We start from the raw sequence: 24,510 nt of genomic DNA, 5'->3' as shown, positions 1-24,510 counted from the left end.
AGCAGTGGGACCTGGGGCAAGTTGTTTAATCCTGCTGAATCCCGGATTCCACGCCCTCAAGATGGGTACAAAAACATCAGCTCTCATAAGTTTGGGGGAGGGTGAAATGAGATCTGTGGACAAAGTGCTGAAGGAGTGCTCACTCCTGGAGGTGTTCCAAGCCTTATTGCAAGATAAGGTATGCAAAATCAAGCAAGTAAGAAAACTGCCCAGTGGTGTCTTAGTTTTGTTGCCATGTGACAATTTACCACAGAACACGGAACACCCCCCTCACCTCAGAGTTTCTGTGGGGCCATTGCTCAGGTTCTCACAAGGCTGCCACGTAGGTGTCTGTGGGGCTGTGTTCATATCTCGTGCTTGAGCAGAGAAGGATCTGCTCTCAAGCAGCTCCCTCAGGTCACCAGCAGATTTTGCGGCCATGGGATTCATTACAGCTCCTTTTTCAAAAGCCAGCGATGGAGCAACACTGTCCCTGTTGCTTGGAGGGCTGAGGCCATTTCTTGGGTAAGGCAGGACTACTAAAATAATCTCCCTTTGGTTCTGTCTCAGTCAACTGATACCCAATCAGTTGACTCAGTCAACCAGTCAACTAATTGGGGACCTTAAGCACACCTTAATCTTTGTTCTAGAATGTAACATAATCACAAGAAATGCTGTATCTACTGGTTAGAAGGTCACAGATTCAGCTCACATGAAAGGAGAGGGAATACCACAAATACATGGACATTAGAGGGTGGGAACATGGGGGCAATCCTAGGGTGTGAGCACACTAGTTGGGTGAAGAAAGAAAATATTAGCATTTTCATTTTCATTCATGTTTATTACAGCCTTTAAAAATTCCATTATAGATCAAGTTACTAGAGAACATTGGAGAAACCCTTTAAGATATTGGCACAGGCAAAGAATTTCTGGAAAAGACCTGGGAGGCACAGGCAGTCAAAGCCAAAATCAACTATTGGGATTGCATCAAATTGAGAAGTTTCTGTACTGCAAAAGAAACAGTCAGGAGAGTGAAGAGACAACCGACAGAATGGGAAAAAATATTTGCAAACTATGCAACAGATAAAGGGTTAATAACCAGAATCTACAAAGAGATCAAGAAACTCCACAAAAACAAAACCAACAACCCACTTAAGACATGGGCCAAGGACCTCAATAGACATTTTTCAAAAGAGGAAATCCAAATGGCCAACAGACACATGAAAAAATGTTCAAGATCACTAGCAATCAGGGAAATGCAAATCAAAACCACAATGAGGTTTCACCTCACCCCGGTCAGAATGGCTCACATGCAGAAATCTACCAACAACAGATGCTGGCAAGGATGTGGGGGAAAAGGGACACTAACCCACTGTTGGTGGGAATGAAAACTGGTCAAGCCACTATGGAAGTCAGTCTGGAGATTCCTCAGAAACCTGAAGATAACCCTACCATTCGACCCAGCCATCCCACTCCTTGGAATTTACCCAAAGGAATTTAAATTGGCAAACAAAAAAGCGGTCTGCAGCCTAATGTTTATTGCAGCTCAATTCACAATAGCTAAGACCTGGAACCAACCTAAATGCCCATCAACGGTAGACTGGATAAAGAAATTATGGGATATGTACTCTTTAGAATACTATACCGCAGTAAGAAACAACGAAATCCAGTCATTTGCAACAAAATGGAGGAATCTGGAACACATCATGCTGAGTGAAGTAAGCCAGTCCCAAAGGGACAAATACCATATGTTCTCCCTGATCGGTGACAAATGACTGAACACCAAAAAGGAAACCTCCTGAAGTGAAATGGACATTATGGGAAACGGTGACTTGATCAGCATAGCCCTGACTGTTAATGAACAACTTAATACATTATCCCTCTTAGTAGTTTTTTTGTCTGTTCTACTTAATATGACTGGTTTAATTCTGTAATTAATACACAGTTATTCTTAAGTGTTGAAATTTAACTGAAATGTGATCCCTGTTAAACATAAGAGTGGGAATAAGAGAGGGAAGAGATGTATAATTTGGGATATGCTCAAGCTGACTTGCCCCAAATGGTAGAGTTAGAAACATACCAGGGGATTCCAATTCAATCCCATCAAGGTGGCATGTACCAATGCCATCTCACTAGTCCAAGTGATCAATTTCAGTTCACAATTGATCATAATGAAAGGACTAAGAGTCAAAGGGAGCACATAAACAAGTCTAGTACCTGCTAACACTAACCGATAGAATAAATAAAGGGGAGAGTGATCCAACATGGGAAGCGAGATACTCAGCAGACTCATAGAATGGCAGATGTCCTAAATAGCACTCTGGCCTCAGAATCAGCCCTAAAGGCACTCGGATCTGGCTGAAAAGCCCATGAGAGTATTTCAGGCATGGAAAGCCAAGACACGCTGGCAAAAGATCTCCGTGAGTGAGATCCCAGTGGAAAGAACAGGTCTTCAAAGAAGGAGGTACCTTTCTCTGAAGGGAGGAGAGAACCTCCACTTTGACTATGACCTTGTCTAAACAAGATAAGAATCGGAGAACTCAGAGGGCTTCCATAGCCTTGGAAACTCATGACTGGAGCATAGGGAGATTACTGATGCCATAGACAGGAGTGTCAATTGGTAAAGTCAACAACAGGAGTCATTGTGCACTTACTCCTCATGTAGGATCTCTGTCCTTAATGTGCTGTACATTGAGATTTAATGCTATAACGAGTACTCAAACAATATATTTCACTTTGTGTTTCTATGGGGGTGCAGACTGTTGAAATCTTTACTTAATGTATACTAAACTGATCCTCTGTAAAAAAAAAAAAAAAAAGAAAAGAAATTATCAACTCCCAACTTGACTCTCCCTAGGATTAAACATGACAATAGGTCTGATCTGATTTCATCATCATTTAAAAAAAATCATCTATTATTTTTCACTTTATGTTTCTGTGTGGGAGCAAACTGCTGAAATCCTTACTTAATGTATACTAAGCTGATCTTCTGAATATTAAGATAATTGAAAATGAATCTTGATGTGAATGGAAGGGGAGAGGGAGTGGGAAAGGGGAGGGTTGCGGGTGGGAGGGACGTTATGGGGGGGAAGCCATTGTAATCCATAAATCGTACTTTGGAAATTTATATTCATTAAATAAAAGTTAAAAAAATTCCATTATAGTAAGCATTTTAAATATACACGCTGGGCCAGTGCTGTGGCACAGCAGGTAAAGCCTCCACCTGCAGTGCTGGCATCCCATATGGGTACCGAATCAAATCCCAGCTGCTCGTCTTATCCAGTTCTCTGCTATGCCCTGGGAAAGCAGTGGAAAATGGCCTGAGTCCTTGGGCCCCCGCACCCATGTAGGAGACCCTGAAGAAGTTCCTGGATCCTGGCTTCCGATCAGCTCAGCTCTGGCTGGTACAGCTATCTGGGGAGTGAACCAGTGGATAGAAGACCTCTCTTTCTCTCTGCCTCTGCCTCTCTGTGGCTCTGCCTTTCAAATAAATAAAAAAAATACATACCAAATCAGTACAACACTAAAAGTACTTTTGGTAAAATATACATATATTAAAGGATATTTTGGGGGTTGGTGCTGTGGCGTAGCAGGAAAAGCTGCTGTCTGCAGTGCTAGCATCCTATATGGGCCCTGGTTTGAGTCCCAGCTGCACCACTTCGGATCCAGCTCTCTGCTATGGCCTGGGAAAGCAGTGGAAGATGGCCCAAGTCCTTGGGCCCCTGCACTTGCATGGGAGATTGGAAGAAGCTCCTGGCTCCTGGATTTGGATCAGCACAGCTCCAGCCTTTGTGGCCAATTGGGGAGTGAACTAGTGGATGGAAGACCTCTCCTCCCTCCCTTTCTCTCTCTCTCTCTCTTTCTCTCAGCTTCTCCTTCTCTCTCTGTGTGATTCTGACTTTCAAGTAAAATAAATAAATCTTTTTTTAAAAAAAAAAGAATATTTTTATTGATGGGAAGGCACAGGAAGAAATTTTGAAACATCCCCAACAACAGCTTTTTCTCACTTTTCTCTTGACTTTGTTGGTGGCCATGATAGCCCACACAGATTACCTTGTCTATGTCTCCTTTTCTTCATCAGTAAAACGGGAACAGTAATTCCTGACCTAGCTACCTCCTGGGTGAGTCTCTGATGAGAAAGTGTTGAGGGGCATTAGCACCCACAATGCAGGCAGAAAACCAGAGGAGCTTTTTTTTTATCACCTCTGATTTGGGACTCTGCAAAGCAGAAAGAACTGTTTGAAATATCTTCTCTCTCCTACCCATACACAATTCCCATAAACATGCAGGGTTTAAGACACTACACTCTGGGCTTTTATTTTATTTTTTTTTATCTTTTATTTAATGAATATAAATTTCCAAAGTACGACTCATGTGTTACAATGGCTTCCCCCCCCATACCGTCCCTCCCACCCACAACCCTCCCCTTTCCCACTCCCTCTCCCCTTCCATTCACATCAAGATTCATTTTCGATTATCTTAATATACAGAAGATCAGCTTAGTATACCTTAAGTAAGTATTTCAACAGTTTGCTCCCACACAGAAACATAAAGTGAAATATAATAGATGATTTTTTTTAAATGATGATGAAATCAGATCAGACCTATTGTCATGTTTAATCCCAGTGAGAATCAAGTTGGGAATTGATAATTTCTTTTTTTTTTTTTAACAGAAGATCAGTTTAGTGTACATTAAGTAAAGATTTCAATCGTTTGCACCCCCATAGAAACACAAAGTGAAATATACTGTTTGAGTACTCGTTATAGCATTAAGCCTCAGTGTACAGCACGTTAAGGACAGAGATCCTACATGAGGAGTAAGTGCACAGTGACTCCTGTTGTTGACTTTACAAATTGACACTCCTGTTTATGGCATCAGTAATCTCCCTATGCTCCAGTTATGAGTTTCCAAGGCTATGGAAGCCCCTTGAGTTCTCCGACTCTTATCTTGTTTAGACACGGTCATAGTCAAAGTGGAGGTTCTCTCCTCCCTGCAGAGAAAGGCACCTCCCTCTTTGAAGACCTGTTCTTTCCACTGGGATCTCACTCACAGAGATCTTTTTGCCAGAGTGTCTTGGCTTTCCATGCCTGAAATACTCTCATGGGCTTTTCAGCCAGATCACTCTGGGCTTTTATAACAAGTTTAGAAAATCCCTTGATGTCTCTGTTTCCTGGCTGTTCACTGTCAAAGGCGCTTCAGCTGAAATGTGAGGGGTGACATGAAGTCACAAGAAGGTGCTGGCATTTTTTCTTTCCCTTTGTTTTTCAGTCACTGAGGATGGTGACTATGTACATCTGAAACTGTGTTTTTCGTATGCCCCACAGACTGTAACTGAACCTGTTCCCTCATTAGCTCAAGTACTAGAATCGTTCTAAAGGAGGGACTATGGTCCAATAGGACCGCAGGGCTTTAGGAAACCTTTGGGAGCCATGGATAGACTTCAGAGTCACCAGACCTGTGCTTCAGGTTCTATGCTTAAGACTTATGAACATGTGGGGCTTATGCAATTCTCTGGGCCTCAGTTTCCTTGTTTGTTAATGTTGCAGTCTCATTGAGTAGAAAAAAGGGTGGGGAGTTGCTCATCAACAGTCAGGGTGAGGGCTGATCAAGTCACCATTTCTCATAGTGTTCATTTCACTTTAACAGGTTTCCTTTTTGGTGCTCAGTTAGTTGTCACCTATCAAGGAGAACAAGTGGTATTTGTCCCTTTGGGATTGGCTTATTTCACTCAGCATAATGTTTTCCAAATTCCTAACAGGGATCACTTTTCAGTTAAAATTTAAACACCTAAGAATAATTGTGTGTTAATTAACTTGATATGTTATCCCTCTTAGTATTTTTTTTTGTTTGTTCTACTTAATACTTTTGGTTGAATACTGTAATCAATACACAATTCTTCTTAAGTGCTGAAACTTAACTGAAAAGTGATCACTGTTAAATATAAGAGTGGGAATAAGAGAGGGAAGAGATGTGCAATTCGGGACATTCTCAAGCTGACTTACCTCAAACAGTAGAGTTAGAAACATACCAGGGGATTCGAATTCAATCCCATCGAGGTGGCATGTACCAATGCCATCTCACTAGTCCCAGTGATCAATTTCTGTTCACAATTGATCATAATGATAGGACTAAGAACCAAAGGGATCACATAAACAAGAATAGTGTCTGCAAATACTAGCTGGTAGAATAAAAAAGGGAGAGAATGATCCAACATGGGAAGTGAGATACACAGCAGACCCATAGAATGGCAGATGTCCTAAACAGCACTCTGGCCTCAGAATCAGCCCTTAAGGCATGTGGATCCGGTTGAAAAGCCCATGAGAGTATTTCAGGCATGGAAAGCCAAGACACTCTGGGGGAAAAAAAAAACCTAAATGAAAGATCTCCGTGAGTGAGATCCCAGTAGAAAGAATGGGTCATCAAAGAAGGAGGTACCTTTCTCTGAAGGGAGGAAAGAACTTCCACTTTGACCATGGCCTTGTCTAAATATGATCAGAGTCAGTGAACTCAGGGGGCTTCCATAGCCTTGGCAGCTCATGACAAGAGCCTAGGGTAATTACTGATGCCATAAACAAGAGTGTCAATTTGTTAAGTCAACAACAGGAGTCACTGTGCACTTACTCCTCATGTAGGATCTTTGTCCTTAGTGTGCTGTACATTGAGATTTAATGCTATAACTAGTACTCAAACAGTATTTTTCACTTTATGTTTCTGTGTGGGAGCAAACTGTTGAAATCTTTACTTAATGTATGCTAAACTGATCTTCTGTATATAAAGAGAAACGAAAATGAATCTTGATGTGAATGGAAGGGGAGAGGGAGTGGGAAAGGGGAGGGTTGCGGGTGGGAGGGACGTTATGGGGGGGAAGCCATTGTAATCCATAAGCTGTACTTTGGAAATTTATATTCATTAAATAAAAGTTTAAAAAAAAAAGGGTGGGGAGTGTGAGAAGGTACGTGGCATAATTCTTGGCACACTGCATAGGCACAATATTTCTTAACTCTCTTTGCACTTTTTTTTTTTTGACAGGCAGAGTTAGACAGTAAGAGAGAGAGACAGAGAGAAAGGTCTTCCTTCCGTTGGTTCACCCTCCAAATGGCCGCCATGGCCAGCGTGTTGTGCTTATCTGAAGCCAGGAGCCAGGTCAGGTGCTTTCTCCTGGTCTCCCATGCGGGTGCAGGGCCCAAGGATCTGGGCCATTCCCCACTGACTTCCTGGGCCACAGCAGAGAGCTGGACTGGAAGAGGAGCAACTGGGACAGAATCCGGCGCCCCAAACTGGGACTAGAAACTGGGATGCCGGTGCTGCAGGCGGAGGATTAGCCAAGTGAGCCGCGGCACTGGCCCTCTTTGCACTTCTATTAATCTGGATTCAAGTCTTGGTTAAGCTTCTAATGAGCCATATAGTCTAGGGCAAGTCATTTCTCCTTTCTGGTTTCAATTGGGAAGTTAAGGTAGTTGGACTATCTCTCCATCTCTACCACACAGGATTAAGAAGTCCTAGGCTTCAAATGCCAGCATTGCTGTGCACAGCTCTCTCTAGGATTCAGGAGAACTCTTGTGGGCTTCCATCATGTTTACTTTCTTCAGAATGAGGATGGGTGTCTTCATCCTGAGCCCACTTGTAAAGAAGAGCTGATGAGATCATTGGCCATGTGTTTTGCAAGGAAGTTAGGTGCTGCAACCAGAGTGCTAAATACACACTTAATCACTGCATAGTGTAGGTTGTGATTGCAGAGTGAACAACACAGAAATGTGGTATATGATTAACTTGCCTTAGAAAATGAATAAAAATTGAGAAGGATAGCAGCCTCTTCTGTTGTTTCAGTTCATATCATGAACCAATTGCTCTACTGTCAGGTTATTATTAGCCTAAGCAGAAATTGTAATTTAAGAGGTGATAAGCCAAACTGACCCATAGTCTATTTCCTAACTCTGCATAATGCCACTAAACAAAAATAGAATATCTTTGGCCATCACCAAGAAAAGCCTTTGGGTATTTAAAACAGTGCTTTCAACTCTGGCCTCAGAATCAGCCCTTTAGGCATTCGGATCTGGCTGGGAAGCCCATGAGAGCATTTCAGGCATGGAAAGCCAAGACACTCTGGCAAAAACAAACAAACAATAAAACCTAAATTAAAGATCTCTGTGAGTGGGATCCCAGCGGAAAAAATGGGCCATCAAAGAGGGAGGTACCTTTCTCTGAAGGGAGGAGAGAACTCCCACTTTGACTATGACCTTGTCTAAGTAAGATCGGAGTTGGCGAACTCAAGAGGCTTCCATAGCCTTGGCAACTCATGACAAGAGCCTCGGGTGATTACTGATGCCATAAACAAGAGTGTCAATTGTTAAATTGACAGCAGGAGTCACTGTGCACTTACTCCCATGTAGGATCTCTGTCCTTAATGTGTTGTACTATGTGAGTTGACGGTGTAACTAGTACTCAAGCAGTATTTTATACTTTGTGTTTCTATGTGGGTGCAAACTGTTGAAATTTTCACTTACTATATACTAAATTGATCTTCTGTGTATAGAGATGATTGAAAATGAATCTTGATGTGAATGGGATGGGAGAGGGAGCAGGAGATGGGATGGTTTGTGGGTGGGAGGGAGGTTATGGGGGGAAAACGCCACTGTAATCCAAAAGTTTGTACTTTGGAAAGTTATATTTATTAAATAAAAGTTAAAAAATAAAATAATAAAATAATGCTTTCAAGTTTGAATTTTTAAATAGGAATTAAAAAGGTGTAAGTGAATTTAACAAATTGGCAAAGATACCAAAAATGAGTGTGGGAATTTTTATATAGGTTTTTCTTTTTCCTAGTTGCAAATGTAACAGAGTGTTAAGGTAGAAAATCTAGAAAAACTCTAAAAATTAAATAACCTTATGATTTCACCACTGAGAAATGTGTACTGCTATGCTTGTGGTTTCCTTCTACTCACACACACCAAGCACTTACATGCATGTTCACATACACATGAACACAGCACATGTATACATGCATACACATGCACAAATTCACACACACATGCATACTCCCATATGCACACACAATCATGTATGTGCACAAGCACACACACTTGCACACATAGGTATACACACATGAACACAATGCATACACATATATATGCACATGCACACATTCATACACACCCTTGCCATCTGCTCCCTCTTTTTACATTTATAAATGTCAACTTTCCCTTCTGAGAATCAAACCCAAGCAGTCAGTGGTCTTCTCTAGCTGTCCTGGCTTTCCCAGGAATGAGTGGTGTCCTGGGATACAGGACTTCTAGTGCTTACTGAGACATTCCTAAGGCAACTGCTCACAGCATGGTCTGTAGACTCCTTAAAGTCACCAAGTTCAGAAATGACCTCCTGTTTCCCATCCCAAATCCCCTACTTCTGTAGAGGTCTGATCTGAAAGGATAGTACCATTTTCCATCCATGTGATCAGGCCAGGAAACAGAGCCTAATTCTTCCATGTTTTCTCTCCTTCTCTCTATATCCAATAGACAATTTGGGATCAGGTTCTGGCCATTCTTCCTTGTAAAGGTCTCACAACTGAATGACTGCCATGATTTCTAATCAGATCTTCTTTTCAGCCTTATCCTCCCTCTATCCAAGCCCCACAAGATATGCAGAATACTGAACCAAGAGTTCAACGTGCTCATGTCACTCATCTGCATCAGCCCCCATCCCAGACCTCTCATTGCTCTTGGAATAAAAGTTTAAACTTTGTAGCATGCCCCACAAGGTGCTGTTCACCTCACTAGCTTATGGCTTCCCTTATCTTCCCTAATATCTCTTCCTCAGCACAATAAAACATTGCTGCATTATGCCAATTAATCTCACATTTGCAGGCCTTCACCATGTCTTCCAGGGTCTATCTTAGACACTATGTTCTTTAAGGTAGCGTACTTTGATGCTTGTGAATATTTCTATGCTGTTTCTAATAAGCTTATGCAACTTACACAGAATTTTGAGGACTAGTTGGCTGATAAAGTATCATGAAACTTACTGGGAGATCTTGTGGTTTTCCTCAATACCCCTAAGATAAATCCCACAGGGGATTAAATGTTCTCAGTCTATTAAGTTGGCTTAATAACAATAGCTTTTTACTTTGATGGCACTTAGAATCACTTTGGCATCTTTTAAAATTTTCTGATGTTTCGGCCCTTTCCAATTCTGTTTAATTGGATTAAATGAGGACTAGTGATATTCATATTACATACACATATATTATTTATGCATTTATTTGAAAGCCAGAGTAACAGAGAAGGAAAGAGGATGGAGGGGGGTTTGCAGAGTGCTGGGGAGGAGAGAGAAGAGAAAGACACACACACACACACACACACACACACACAGAGAGAGAGAGAGAGAGAGAGAAATCTTCCATTCTCTGAGTCACTTTCTAAAATGACCAATGGCCAGGGCTAGATCGCCAAAATCAGGAGCCTGGAACTCCATCATGCCATGTGGATGGCTGGGACCCAAGTACTTGGACCATCATCTGCTGCCTTCCCAGGCACATTAGGAGAGAGCTAGATTAGAAGCAAGGCAACTGGGACTCCAACCAACATTTCAAAATGGGATGCCAGTGTTGTTAAGTGTCAGCTTAACTCACTGTGGTGCAAAGCAAGCCCCAGAATCAATATATTTTTGAGGTTTTCAGATGATTCTAGTATATATCCAAGGCTAAGAGCCACCGCCTTCATTCTGCCACCCAATCTGGTATGTAAACACTTCTTTCCTTCCTAGCCCATCTTAAGGGTGACTGCCTCACTCATTTTTTTTAAATTTATTTGACAGGTAGAGTTATAGACAGTGTGAGAGAGAGACAGAGAGAAAGGTCTTCCTTCCTTGGTTCACTCCCCAAATGGCTGCTAGGGCCAGAGCTGTGCTGATCCAAAGCCAGGAGCCAGGTGCTTCCTCCTGGTCTCCCATGAGGGTGCAAGGGTCCAAGTACCTGGGCCATCCTCCACTGGCCTCCAGGGCCACAACAGAGAGCTGGACTGGAAAAGGAGCAACCGGGACTAGAACCCAGTGCCCATATGGGATTGCCGAAGCCCCAGGTGGAGGATTAACCTAGTGAGCCACAGCGCTGGCCCCTCACCCATTGTTAATCATAGCCCAAACCTCCCCTTGGAGAAGCTCTCCTACCTACACACTAGGGACAAGCTTTAGCAGCAATGAAATGACATTTTGATGGAATTATTCCGAATTTTATAAATTGGACAAAACAGAGAAAGGGAACCACTGATTTTCACTCTGAATTCTCAACAAAGAAGGAGAGATTAAAGATATAATTAACTAGAGGCAATTTTGTCTCCTAGAGGACATCTGGGTGTAACGACGGGGGGATGATACTCACAGCTAGTGAGCAGAAGCTCACTAAATGTCCTACAAGGCACAGAGATGCTTGCAAACATCCTGAAATACCAAGTCAGTTCCACACTGCAGAGAGTTACCCAGTGCAAAATGTCAGAAGTGTTGAGGATGCAGACCTCTGATTAAGAGACAATCACAAAACTCCCTTCTGGCTTTACAGCATTATATGAATGACTAGCTGGGAAGGAAGAGTCTTTGAGTGACACAAAGGATTGAAGCAGGTAGATAAATGCTAATTTTGGAAAGAAAGAAACAGTGGCTGCAGATATACAGATTCTAGGGTGGAGGTGGGTAAAATCTGTTGTGATCATCTCTTGACTATTTCTTCCAGATCAGTGATTCTCCAAGTGTGAATGCTGGGCTGGCACATCAGTACCATCTGGAAACTTGTTATGAATGCACATTCTTAGGCCCCTCAGGCCTACTGAGTCAGAACCGCTATATCAGCAACCTGTGTTTTAACAAGCCCTCAGTGAGTCTGATGCTGTCGCAGTTTGACTACCTTGTTCTAGATCAGATATTGACCTTGTCTTGAGGTCCGCTGAGGCTTGGTACATAGTACTCCTTTAAGAGTCAGTTGTGTTACTGGGGATAGCTGGGGTGAGTGGATTGTGTGAGAGCTTATGTAGAGGGTCTGAGGGTTTCTAGGGGAGATGAGCCAGAGGTAATGCTTCCTGACAAGTCCCTTTAGTGGTTTCCTTCTTTCATAGGATAGCTGTCCCAAGGAGTTTTAAATTCCAGCGCAATCAGGTGTGCTGGGGGGACAGAGGGGGTCAAGAAACTGTTGGTGTAGGTTTAACTGCCAAAAGGAAGGAAAGGGTGGTGGGAGTCTGGAGAGACACAAGTTGTAGAAAACGTTCTACGGATCAGAGTCTAGGGGATGGTCCTTTTCTTGCTGACTTCGGGACTTAACTAAATCTGGTCTGTCTCACTCACCCCACCTTCCCTCCTGATCTATTCCACTGAAAAAAAATCACAGCTTAAAGTCAAGCCAGGATTTATCATTCTTAGTACTATACTAGACTTGGTTCTTGCATTTCAGAGACTGTTCAAAGGAAATAAAACACTTAAACCATGAAAGACCCCTTGAAATCAAAGGAATCTTACATTTGGAAAATCCACAAGGCTTCTTTCTGTACCATTCCCTTTGTGAGAAGAATTTAGGCCCCTTTCTACCCCAAACGCTATGCTGTGAGAGTCAGATGTGGCCAAGATGTTGTTTCTCCTCATTCCTGAAGAAGTGTTTTCCCTGTTGGCTTCCTCCCTAGCCAGACTCCTCCTTTCTGTCTGTTAACCCCCTGGGATTAGCGGAAGGAAAGATAAGTCTAACTTCAAGGGAAAATTTGTTAGGAGAGGGCATGGTGAAAAATTGGCAGTGGAGGTATTCTGCAAGAAAAAGAAGTTTTCAGCATCTTTATGGTTGGTCTGAAATGAAAAAAGTGTCTCAGGGCTAAAGTAATGTGTGAAATATTAATCTCATCAGTAGATTGATATTCAAGATATGTGAGGATAAGAATAAGTAGATGGGAGAGATGTTTCTCTAGGGTCTTTAAAAGGGCAGAACAACTGGCAAAATCCTGGCAGAATGTCTTCCACAGAATCCAGCTAATGTCACTTGTATATTTATCCATCTGTCCATCCATTCATTTGTCTATCCATCCATCCATCCATCCATCCTTCATAGTGACTCCTGTTATTGATTTAACAGTTGACACTCTTATTTAAGACCTCAGTGATCACCCGAGGCTCTTGTCATGAGCTGCCAAGGCTATGGAAGCCTCTTGAGTTCACAAACTCTGACCTTATTTAGACAGGGTCATAATCAAAGTGGAAGTTCTTGCCTCCCTTCAGAGAAAGGTACCTCCTTCTTTGATGGCCCCTTCTTTCCACTGGGATTTCACTCACAGAGATCTTTCCTTTAGTTTTTTTTTTTTTTTGCCACAGTGTTGTCTTGGTTTTCCATTGCTGAAATGCTCTCATGGGCTTTTTAGTCAGATCCGAATGCCTTAAGGGCTGATTCTGAAGCCAGAGTGCTGTTTAGGGGATTTTTCATTCTATGACTCTTCTGTGTGGCCCGCTTCCCATGTTAGATTGTTCTCTCCGTTTTAATTCTATCTACTATTATTTCCAATTCCTTTTCTTTCTTGGCACCAAACCAGACCACACCAGCCAGTTTTCCTTGCAGTTCTATGTGGTTATGCAATTGAGTCCTATGTATTGGACTGTAAGCAGCAATGACAAGTACTGTTTGCCACTAAAACTTCTAGAGGGCCTCCTCTACATTATTTCCCCTTCTGCCCACTGGGTGCAAATAAAACTGAGGCCCTTGGGTATAGATGAGCCACAAAATAGAAGCAACACAGGGTTTTGAATCACTTCATGAAGGAAAGGCAGATATTGCTTTGGAAGTTTTCCCTTTGTTGTATGAACAAGCAGTAAAATTCTATCTCATGGGGGCTCTTTGTTACTGAAGCTTTGCTTAATCTAGGGTAAACATTGGATTCAATAAGAAAATTTAGGCAAAGTGCCCAGGACAGTATTGGTACTTGGTAAGTATTCAGTAAAAATTTGTTGTCTTTAAATAGTTGAGAGCAGGAACTATGAAGCAAGAGAGATTAGGTATAAACCAAGGCTATGCTAGCTTAGCTCTGTCATTTAAAACAAGTTGCTAAGATGTAGAGGCTTGAATGCCTCATCTTTAAAATAGAAGAACAGCACTAATAGAAAAGGAAGAACAGCTAAAGTTAAGGGAATGTAACATTTTTCTCTTACTTCAGAAAGTTCCTTGGTTCCTATATGACTTCACACTATTTCAGCTGGCCACTGCTTTTCTGTGCAGCAGTATTGATTACAGTTCTCAGTAGAGGCAGCCTACTGGGCTCAGGAACACCATTTACCTAAGCAGAGTCAAGAATTCCTGCACCACTGCTGAACCAACTTAGAGGCACCTCAATGAGTCTGCAATCCTCTGGGAAATTCTAGGACATTTAGGAACAAAATCAGCAGCAGTAAAGTAGCAAAGATCATAAAAGAAGGATTTGAATCATACAGATTTCTAGAAAACTTAAGAGGACCATGAACCACCCAAGGGTTTCTTCCCCCTTAGAAATATAAAGCAGGCAGAAAGGAAAGTGAAATTTTTTCCAACTGCCTGAGGATGGCAGGTTCTTTATTACAGGCATGTCCAACTAACAGTGGGCCCCTCAATTTCAACTGCTTGTGTTTTGTACTAAGAGTCAGGAAATGCTGATGTAATCCACGTGATCTTTAATGATTAAAGCCTCTTATATAGGTTTGGAGGAATTATGGAGTTGACCTAGGGCTGTTGTTAAGGCTTGAGATCTGGAGACTGAATTCTGAATGGGGTTTCATCTTTTCCAAGCAGTAAGAGCCAAAGCTTTATTAGAAAAAGTCAACATGGAACAGAAAGAAAAAAAAAACTAAGACTAAGCCTAAAGGATCAGAGATACACTAGGAGGAATGTACAGATGGGGGAGTTAACAGCTGCATGGGGCTTGGAATAAAGAAGAAGGGCCAAGGCAAACACTAAGGCCACACATGAGGAGTCAAGTCCATTTAGCAGTAGTGTGTCAGTCTGGCTCAAATAGCCTGAAGCAAAGACAGTGAACCTGTATAGAAAGTACAACTTTTATTCAAGATAGCCTGGTCACACAAGAGAGGAGAGGACATGTAACTACAGCAGAAATGCTCAGATTTCATAGAGTGGGAGAACAGAACATACACATACACTTGGCCTTGCAGTAAAGTGGCAGAAAATCATGCTGAACATCTGAATGGAGGTCCAGCAGTGAGTCCACTGAATGTGGAGGATCAGTAGGATGACAGCAATTCCAGGTGGGTGCCTGGCAAACAGCCAGCACCAGCGTTGTTTACTAGAGTTGTCAAAGGGAAGGCTCCAGGATTATTGGTTTGGGATTCGGTTTCACCAGAGCCCTTGCATGACTGGCCAGGAATCCCAAGTTGAGTGTCAGAAGATAACTAATGAGCTTGGCTATTTCAGATCAATCAGGTGTGCTATCCAAAGAGGGAAGGCGAGACGACTGAATAAGCTGACTTCTGGATGAAAATGTCACTTGTGGTTTGCTTTCTGAAGGGATGGGAAAAGAGTGGTTTAGAAAACCTGTTTAGTGAAATAATAGCGGAAAACTTCCTCAATTTGGATAACAGTATGGCACCCAAATACAGGAAGCTCAAAGTACCCCAAATAGACATGATCAGGAAAGATGCCTGCCATGACACATCAAACTTTCCAAAGTAAAGCACAAAGTATCTTAAAATTTGCAAGAGTAAAGTGTCAGGTCACTTGTAAAGGAACTCCCATCACATTGATAGCATATTTCTCAACAAAAACCCTACAGGCCGGGAAAGAATGGAGAGACATGGCCCAAGTTCTGAAAGAAAAAATAAAGCTACCAACTCAGAATACTTTATCCAGCAAAACTCTAAAACTCATAAATAAAGGTGAAATAAAGACCTTCCAAGACAAGTAAAAATTGAAAGAATTCATCACCACCTGACCAGCCTTACAGATGTTTTTGGGATGTTTTGCTTCAGATGTGTATCTGGGCCTTCTGTTCCCAGGTTCCTATGTCCTACTCACTTTTCCTTTGACTTGGGGGCCCCTCTCATGCACATGCATGGGGTCAAGTTGATCCTGGAACAACTGGCCCTATCACCTTGTTTCCTCCACCATCCTCATAGGATGCCTCATCAGCTCTTTAACAGGGAGTATCACCAAGTTACTGTGGTTTAGGCAGTAGAGAATTGGTAGATAATGGTTCTTTAATATATATGATGATTGGGGCTGGAGTGTGAAAATTAGTTAAGCTACCACCCACGACATGGGCATCTCTTCTGAGCACTGGTTCAAGCCCCAGTTGTCCCACTTCTGATCCAGCTCTCTTCTAATGCATCTGGGAAAGCAGCAGAAGAAAGTCTAAATGTTTGGGCCTCTGCCACCCATGTGGGAGATCTGGATGGAGTTCTAGGCTCCTGACTTTGGCCTAGCCCAGCCCAGCTAGTACAGCCATTTGGGGAGATAAAATGTCTCTCTGTCTCTCCTTCTTCCTCCCTATAACTCTACCTTTGAAATAAATGATCTTTTTGAAAAATAATAAAAATATATGTGATGAAATGGCCTTACAGTGCTCATATGGTGCTTGTCAAGATTGTTCTAATGTGACATTTCCCCAAAATATTTGGGCACTATTAGAGTGTTAACAAGTACCTGCTGATGGGGCCCTCTCATCTTTCTCTCTGACTCCCACTAGAAGAATCTACTCTGTACACCAACATTGACTCCTAAGGAATACAAGGATCTCTCAGAAAGTTGATGGAAAATAAAATCAAAAGATAGGTTTATTTTGGTGCAAGAAATGTTGAATCTATGCATAGCTCTTTCATAATATGCACCTCTCATGAACTTTTAGAATACTCTTCAACTGTACTAATAGTGTGTTTACAAAATCAAAGGAAACCATTAATACCATATTTCATAGAATCTAAAAGGCACACATCTTCTCATCAATCACACCTTGATAAGACATCACTGTACTATAGTTTCATTGAGAAAATTTTTCTTAGCAGTACATTAAATTGATAGTGTCTCAGACTTCATGAAATATGTTACATATAGAACAAATCTTATATCTCTTAAATGTTAAAACAATGGCAAATAAAACCTTATTGAAAGAATCGAGGGTTATGCTAAACAAGATGATTCATAGATAGAATACAGCAAAACAGAGGCGGCACAATCCAACATGGGTTGTCAGTCTTCATTTCTTCATCTGTGAAGATGAATGTAATGGAACCTACCTTGCAGTGTAGTTGGAAGTAGATGACTTTGATGAGGGTTTTATGAACTTTAATTTACATTGAAATCAAAGGAAATTTCATAAAATCTAAAATTAAATATAACCCTAAAGCTATTCTGAAAGAATTTATATACACCAGATGATAGTTAGCATGTCATGGTGTTGTGGAAAGCACAAACAGACAAAATAACCACAAAAACCCTTAAAAAGACCAGAATACAGGAGTGGAAGGGCTGCTGAGGGTATGAACACACCACAGAATGTTACTTATAAGGGAAAGGAGTGAAAGGCTGAAGGTAACAAGAATGGGAGCCAACTTTGCTGAATATACTTCATTTTGTAGTTTCTACTTTAGAATCATGTAAATATTTTCTATAATTATAAAGCAAAATTTGATTTGAACAAAAAAGTCCTAAAAATTAAAAACAAAATGAAGCAAGTGAATCTGACAGTTCTATGACCTACAGATTTACTATTGAATGATTTCAAGAGACATAAAATATGACTGCACACCCACAGAAAGATTTGTGCTATGGAGAAAATGTCCACAATGATGAATTTCAGAAGTTCATTTCAGAAAGCAAGGAAATTATTAAACACTACTAAGCTTATGTCAAAAGAACTCAAGATCCAACTTGAAGGGTTTTCATTGATCAAATACAGAACAATTTAAGATTTCAAAGGAGTAATAATAACTGAAATAGATTGAAATCCTCAACTGTACCAAAAAATCTATGCATTCTTAATAATACCAGAGGCATTCTTGCAAGAAAACAGACCCTGGAGGTGATCAAGTCCCAACTATCCGTTTATAGGAGATATGGAATAGAAGAAATGTCAATGGACAAAAAAAAAATTCCTGATTTCTTCATCAAAGAAAGTGCAGAGAAAAAAAAAGGAGAGAGGGCCAACAGAGATGAAAGGAAGCTGCAGACATCTCAACCAAATGCAATGTTTGGATCTTGTTTAAGTTCTAATTAAAAACAAGAAAATAATTGTCAATAAGTGAGTTATGAATAAAGACAGGTTATGAATTTGAATAAAGGCAGAATATTTCATGCTATTAAGGAAGTATAGTTAATATTCTCAGGTATAATCATTGTTTTGTGGTTATGTTTCTAGATAGATTCCTTATTTGTTAGCAATACCTATTGAAGTATGAAGGTCTTCATATAGCTGTGGAAGTGTATATTTTGAAAAAAAAAAAAAACTATGCACTGATTTCAACATTTTTGAACCCTCATAAATTTTATCTGCTAATTTGATTTTTCCATGAGCTTTTTTTTTTAAGATTTATTTTATTTATTTGAAAGACAGAGTTACAACGGAGAGAGGTAGAGACAGAAAGAGAGGTCTTCCATCTGCTGGTTCACTCCCCAAATGGCTGCAACCAAAGCCAGGAGCCAGGAGCTTCTTCTGGGTTTCCCATGTGGGTGCAGGGGCCCAAGTACTTGGGCCATCTTTTACTGCTTTCCCAGGCCATAGCAGAGAGCTGGATTGGAAGAGGAGCAGCTGGGACTAGAACTGGCGCCCATATGGGATGCCAGTGCTTCAGGCCAGGGCTATGCCACAGTGCCGGCCCCTCCATGAACTTTTTGTACTAGCTTGTATTTTCAGGTGAGATAGTATTATGTTTAATATTGGGCCACATGATGATTTTCACTGAACCAAGTACTTTTCCTTTCATGGTCCCTGCTACCATATAGACTTTTCATAGCCCTAAAAATGTCAGTGTTTCCTGATATGAGAAAAAGTAAAGCATTTTATTCAATCTAAATTTTTTCTTCCAATTTTAAAAGAAATTAAACATTTTAATTTATTGCTAAAAGTGTCACAGGTCCCAGCACTGTGCTCAGTGGATGAGTTGGCCCTGGTCTGGGATTTGCTTCAAAATGATCCAGTAATGGGGAAAGAGTGTGGGAAAATGGGTAATTGGGGGAATGGATGGTCATATTGGCCATGAGTTAATATCTGCAGAAGCTGTGTGATGGGTTTGGAGCCATCATAACATCTTTGCATTTTTGTATATGTTTTAAATTTTCCATAATAAATAGATAGAATAAGTTTTGAAAATGGTTATTTGAATATTATTTTTATTTATTCCATAAAGAAGGAACACAGAATAAAATAAATCCAAAAGAAAAACTTGATGGTCTGAACTTGCTGTTTGTGTGGGTCTTGAATAAGTAAGAATTAAGCTTCATTGGGACAAAGACCTAACTGTTAAATTTTTAAAAGTTCTGATAATATGTAAAACCTATGGTACAGAGTTTCTTTTTACAAAACTGTACATTCCAATTTTTTTTTTCACAAACTATGTGAAGACCTTCGTACTTCAATAGGTATGACTAACAGATAAGGAATGTTTCTAGAAACATAACCACAAAACAATGATTATACCTGAGAATATTATCTATGCTTCCTTAATACCATGAAATATTGTGCCTTTATTCATATTCATAATCTGTCTGTATTCATATCTCACTTATTGACAATTATTTGCTTGTTTTTAATTAGAATTATTAGAATTTAAAAAAGATCCAAGATTTTTTTTTGTTGGCAGCTGTAGGGGATGTGGGGCAGAATGTTGCACACGTGGACAGAGCTGTGGGGCTACTTTGGAGAAGAAGGCAGATGAGAATTTTACAGCGGGCTTCGTATCAAAATGTTAAATGCATATAAAGGGCAACACAGGAAACCTACTCTACCTTTCAGAAAAGCTGTATCTGCTTATTGTGAGCAGGTGGGAAACAATATTGGCTTTGCAGCCTAGTAAAGGATGGCACACTGGTGTGGATGAGCCCTCCTTTCCCTTTCCTTAGGCTGCTGACCTCCATAATGTCGCTCCCCCATTCGCGGAGGAACGACACAGGACCCTGCGCTGTTCTTTTGTCTGCTCGGCCCTTCCCCGGTTTGCTGCTGGTCCTTCCCGGGTTGGCTGCCGACCCTCCACCTCCGTGGAGGGGCGGTTCCCCCTGCCACTTTCCCCACTTCCGTGGGGGAGTGGCACACCGCCGGCCGGCTCTCTCGGGGGCTGCTCAGATGTTATCCGGATGTTCCCTTTAGATGTTCCTGGTGCATGTTGTCTCTCTCCTCCTTTATAGTCCTCTTCCACCAATCCCAACTCTGCTACCCACACGCCGAGTATGCTGCTCTCCTCCAATCAGGAGCAGGATCAGCTCCTGCAGGTCATCACTCAAGTTGGCGAGAGGCAGCTGCTTAGAAGCTGTTTACTCCTCTCCCAGCGCCATATTGTGGGAGAGCAGATGCATAGAATAAGTCTTAATTCCAGTAACTTAGTCTAGTCCGAGTTGCTCCCCACACATAACACCTGCACTCTTATATCCACGAATTCTTGAAACAGCTACAGAGTACTGGCTGCACAATGTACTGTTCTAGACACCTGGATATGCAGCAAAAAAAAGCCATGAAGAAACAGACTGGAGAGAACAAATGATCTGCTGGTGAGACAGGGAACTCAGTTTGGTCTCCTACGTGGGTGGAAGGAGCCCAAATACTTGTGCCATCACTGCTGCCTCCTAGGGTCCACATTAGGAGGAAGCTGGAATCAGAAGCCAGAGCTGGGTATTGAATCCAAGCACTTGTATATGGGTCTCTGACATTTAAACTAACATCTTAAATGCTAGATCAAATGCATGCCTCCTATTTTCTCTGTCTCTCTCTTTCATCCATCCATTCATACCGCTACTTGTTCCTCTGCAAACCACAAAGCACTGCCCACGTTTGAAGTTGTAACTCTCAGCTGTCTTGCACAGGAACAGCTACCTGAGAGCCCAAATGGTTAATAATTGCAACTTTGGCATAAAGAAGAGTTGCCAGTAGGGGTTGAAGCTTGAAATCCTTTGGCTCTTATAAGAAATATCATGTATGAATCTCTCAAGGACACTCCACAAGATCAACACACATGGGTTAGGCAAAGACATATCTTATCACCTTGAAGAGGCTGAAACTAACGGACAGATAAGATTTTAATCTGACTGTTACCATTGGCAAATCAAAAGCAGTGTACCCAAGAGATGAAGGTCTGAGTAGGAAAAGGAGTTAGGGAAACGTAGTTCCAAAGGCAAACATCGTCAGTACCCGTCTAACACTTTCCAAAGGGGTTAAGTGCCCAGGAGGATCATCGTATGCTTTTCATTGGTCTAATGGACCACGACTCCTGTAGTGCAGGTGGACGCCAGCATCCCTGACCCTGCTTTCAGGTTATCACAGTCACCTCTGACAACTGTGTTTCTTGTCATTTGCCCAGAATAAAATGCCCTGGTGAAGCTGATAAACCTGCTGAATCTGCTTGATAGTCAGGTTTCTCATTGGATATTAATCAATTGGCTTTCAATTAGTAGTCAGTCTCCAGGGAGTTACTTAGCCACCCTGAACTGGTGGAATCAACTGTGGGGCACTGACAGTGTGGAACTTCTGTTTCCAAGGTAGAGAGACTGCCAGACACAGACTACAGAGAGTATCTCCTGGAGTCGCTTTTGGCATTCGGCTTGTTGTCTTCCTTTGGCGACTCCTAACCATCACAATGTATCTCTCTTCCCACCTTTTCTACATTCCCTTGATGCTCAAAAGCGTTTGTGCCAGATGAAAAAAAAAATGGCCACAATATCTTGCAGCTCCTTCCACCAAGAGGTGAAGCCTAACTCCTCACCCCTTAATCCTGTAATAGCCATGTGACTTGCTACTGTACAGGAGGGCACCTTGTGTGAAGCCTTGCTGCTGTGGCCCTTGCCTTGTTGGAGCCCTAAGATTATTGTGTATGTAAGTCCAAGCCAGTCTGCTAGGTGAAGGGAGCTAAATGGCCTAACCAGCCTACTCATTCCAGATGACGGCCAGCTGTCCAGCAGAAGCAACGCCACCTTGCTCATTTGTAGATGTCTGCAAATTCCTGTGGGAGTACAGGTGAGACCACCAGAAGAACCCTGCAGATCAATTCATCTCAGTTTTCCAATTCATAGATTTTTAAGATAAATAAATGATTGCTGTTTTAAGCTTCTGGATTTTGGGGTAGTCTGCTAAGCAAGAGTAGCTAATTGATACAGCAATATTTAACTCTTGATAGACACTGAACTTAGTGCTGCAATCTTGTGCCTGAAAAGCCATGTATTTTGCCTCTTGGCTTAACACAATTAGGATTTTATTTTTGGCTATCACATGAGCTTCAAAGGCTCCAACGGAAGCAATGGCACTTGTTTCTTTCAAGATGCTAAAGGGTGAAAGAGGTGGGTAAATGACATAGGAAATTTTAAGTATACCAACATTCGCATGAGGATAAAGAGGACGCTCAACTACATTTAAAAAATTACATTTCTTGGGCATAGATTTCTGACCTTAAGTCGGCGGTCTGGATCTCCACTGCACAGGGAATTCACCGACACTTTGAATGATTTCCAGGCTGGGCTTAAGTTGTTCATCACAACCTGGGAACAAGGGAGGGAAGCAGTGAGCGGGAAGGAGATGACGAGTATTCCCATATCTCAGATAAGAACTGTGTGAGAAGTTATTGTGATGCTATGAAAAAGAAAATGTCTGAAACAGGTGTCATAATGAAAACTTGAAATAGTAAATCTTTCATAGTTACCCACTAAGCAGATGACCTATTGTCACTTGCATGGCTGCTGTTCCAGGGATAATGACAGAAACATTGTCCAGTATGTGAATATGGAGGGTGATTCCACTCATATCAAAAGGGCTGCAGTTAAGGAGGTCAGTCTATCTCTAGCCATTGATCAAGGGACTCAAGTTCTGTAGGACTAGTAATTCTATGTCATAAATTCTTTTCTTTTGGAGTCATCAGAGGTAAAGATTCCTGGCAGAGCTGAGGGTGTGGGAGAACAATTCTACTGTTAAAGAACTGGTTGGTCTTTGGTCATCAGTGACCTGGAGTCACATGGGATTGTAAGTCAGAGGAGAAGTTTCTAGAAGAAAAAACCTGAAGAATATAGTTCTACTATCTCATTATCATCTCAATCAGCTATGGTGAAAGGAACAACAGGGTAACTCTTTAGATTTACACACCAAAGGTACAACAGAAAAATCTTCCTAATCAGCTCACTAATCATGAATTTGGCTAAATCCTGCTCCAGAATCCATATGTATCGAGTGTCTCCTTGTCACTATGGTTTAAACCATTCAGTCGAGTTCAAAATACACAGTATGTGCTCTGTACCTTGCATTGTACTGTATGCTTTTGGCTAAAGGTTCCTGGACTAGTAGGAGCTACATCACCTGGGAACTTCACCCAGATGAAGTTAGACATTCTGGAGGTGGGCCTCTAGGTGATTTTGATACATAAGATTGAGAGCCACTGCTCTACAGAACACACAAATAAAGTTAAAAATGAAAGTGACCCTCTATCCAAATGACTTAATTATTTTATAATACTTCTATTTGGTTTCTTGATATAATTATGAGTTATTATATCATAGACTCATTATTAAATTTATTTTAATGCATGAAAATACAGAAATAATGCTCCCATGTGACTTCTTCTGTTCTGATACTCTAAGGATGATCAAAGTGACAGTGAGAAGGAAAATTATATAAAATTGTTTGGATCGATTTAAATTTCTCATCCTTTTACGAAAATGTTAAGAAGTGAAGATGTTTAATTATAATAGTTCTGAAAAATTCAACAGCAGACCAAAATTTCAATTAGAAATTTTCCCTGATATTAAAATCTGTGTATGTATATATGAGTGAGCATCTACATGTGCATGCATATTTCTCCCAAGAGCAGAGTATTGCCTGGTATTTCTTTTGTTGTATACTGAGTAAGCAAGAGGAAAAATCGGTGTTATGTTCCTTGATTCACTGGAAAAGTTTCTGATTACACTTCTGTGAGACCCCAGGAATGCTTTAGCACTGGACCAAGCAAGGTAGTTCTAGTAATTTATGGGGAATAGGAGAGTTTACCAGAAGAGCTAATTATGGGAATAGGAATGCTGTCAGGACCTAAAGGGAGAAGGGCATTGGAAGAGAAGCCCAACAACATACTACTACCTCCTTTCTTTCTGATTAAAGTCTATTTAATGACTTGAACAAAAGCACAAATGAACATCACTTAGGTGTCTCTCTAAAAGAAGTTTATTTTACCAAGGAGATCATCATGTTTCAAAAGACTACTGGGTAGTCATGATGGACTTGCTACTCTGGATGATCATATGACTATCCTTCAATTTATTCCAGGGTTAAGGTTTTTTTTTTTTTTTTTTTTTTTTTTGACATGCAGAGTGGACAGTGAGAGAGAGAGACAGACAGAAAGGTCTTCCTTTTGCCATTGGT

The 24,510-nt window shown here is 41.2% G+C and overlaps 1 protein-coding gene across 5 annotated transcripts in view; it reads right to left on the bottom strand.

The window, feature by feature from the left end:
* Positions 1-24,510, bottom strand: part of CPNE4 (copine 4) — a 526,674-nt gene that overhangs the window by 122,270 nt on the left and 379,894 nt on the right. For all 5 annotated transcript variants that reach the window (XM_051818460.2, XM_002722063.5, XM_051818461.2 and 2 more), the window contains exon 7: positions 22,557-22,646. In XM_051818460.2, the coding sequence (XP_051674420.1) occupies positions 22,557-22,646 (90 nt within the window). The remainder of the gene's footprint in view (positions 1-22,556; positions 22,647-24,510) is intronic.

Source organism: Oryctolagus cuniculus, chromosome 4 (assembly GCF_964237555.1).
Source record: "Oryctolagus cuniculus chromosome 4, mOryCun1.1, whole genome shotgun sequence".
In the NCBI taxonomy this organism is placed as follows: domain Eukaryota; kingdom Metazoa; phylum Chordata; class Mammalia; order Lagomorpha; family Leporidae; genus Oryctolagus; species Oryctolagus cuniculus.
The sequence above is the reverse complement of the archived record's forward strand: the minus strand, read 5'-3'. Positions and strand labels throughout refer to the sequence as shown.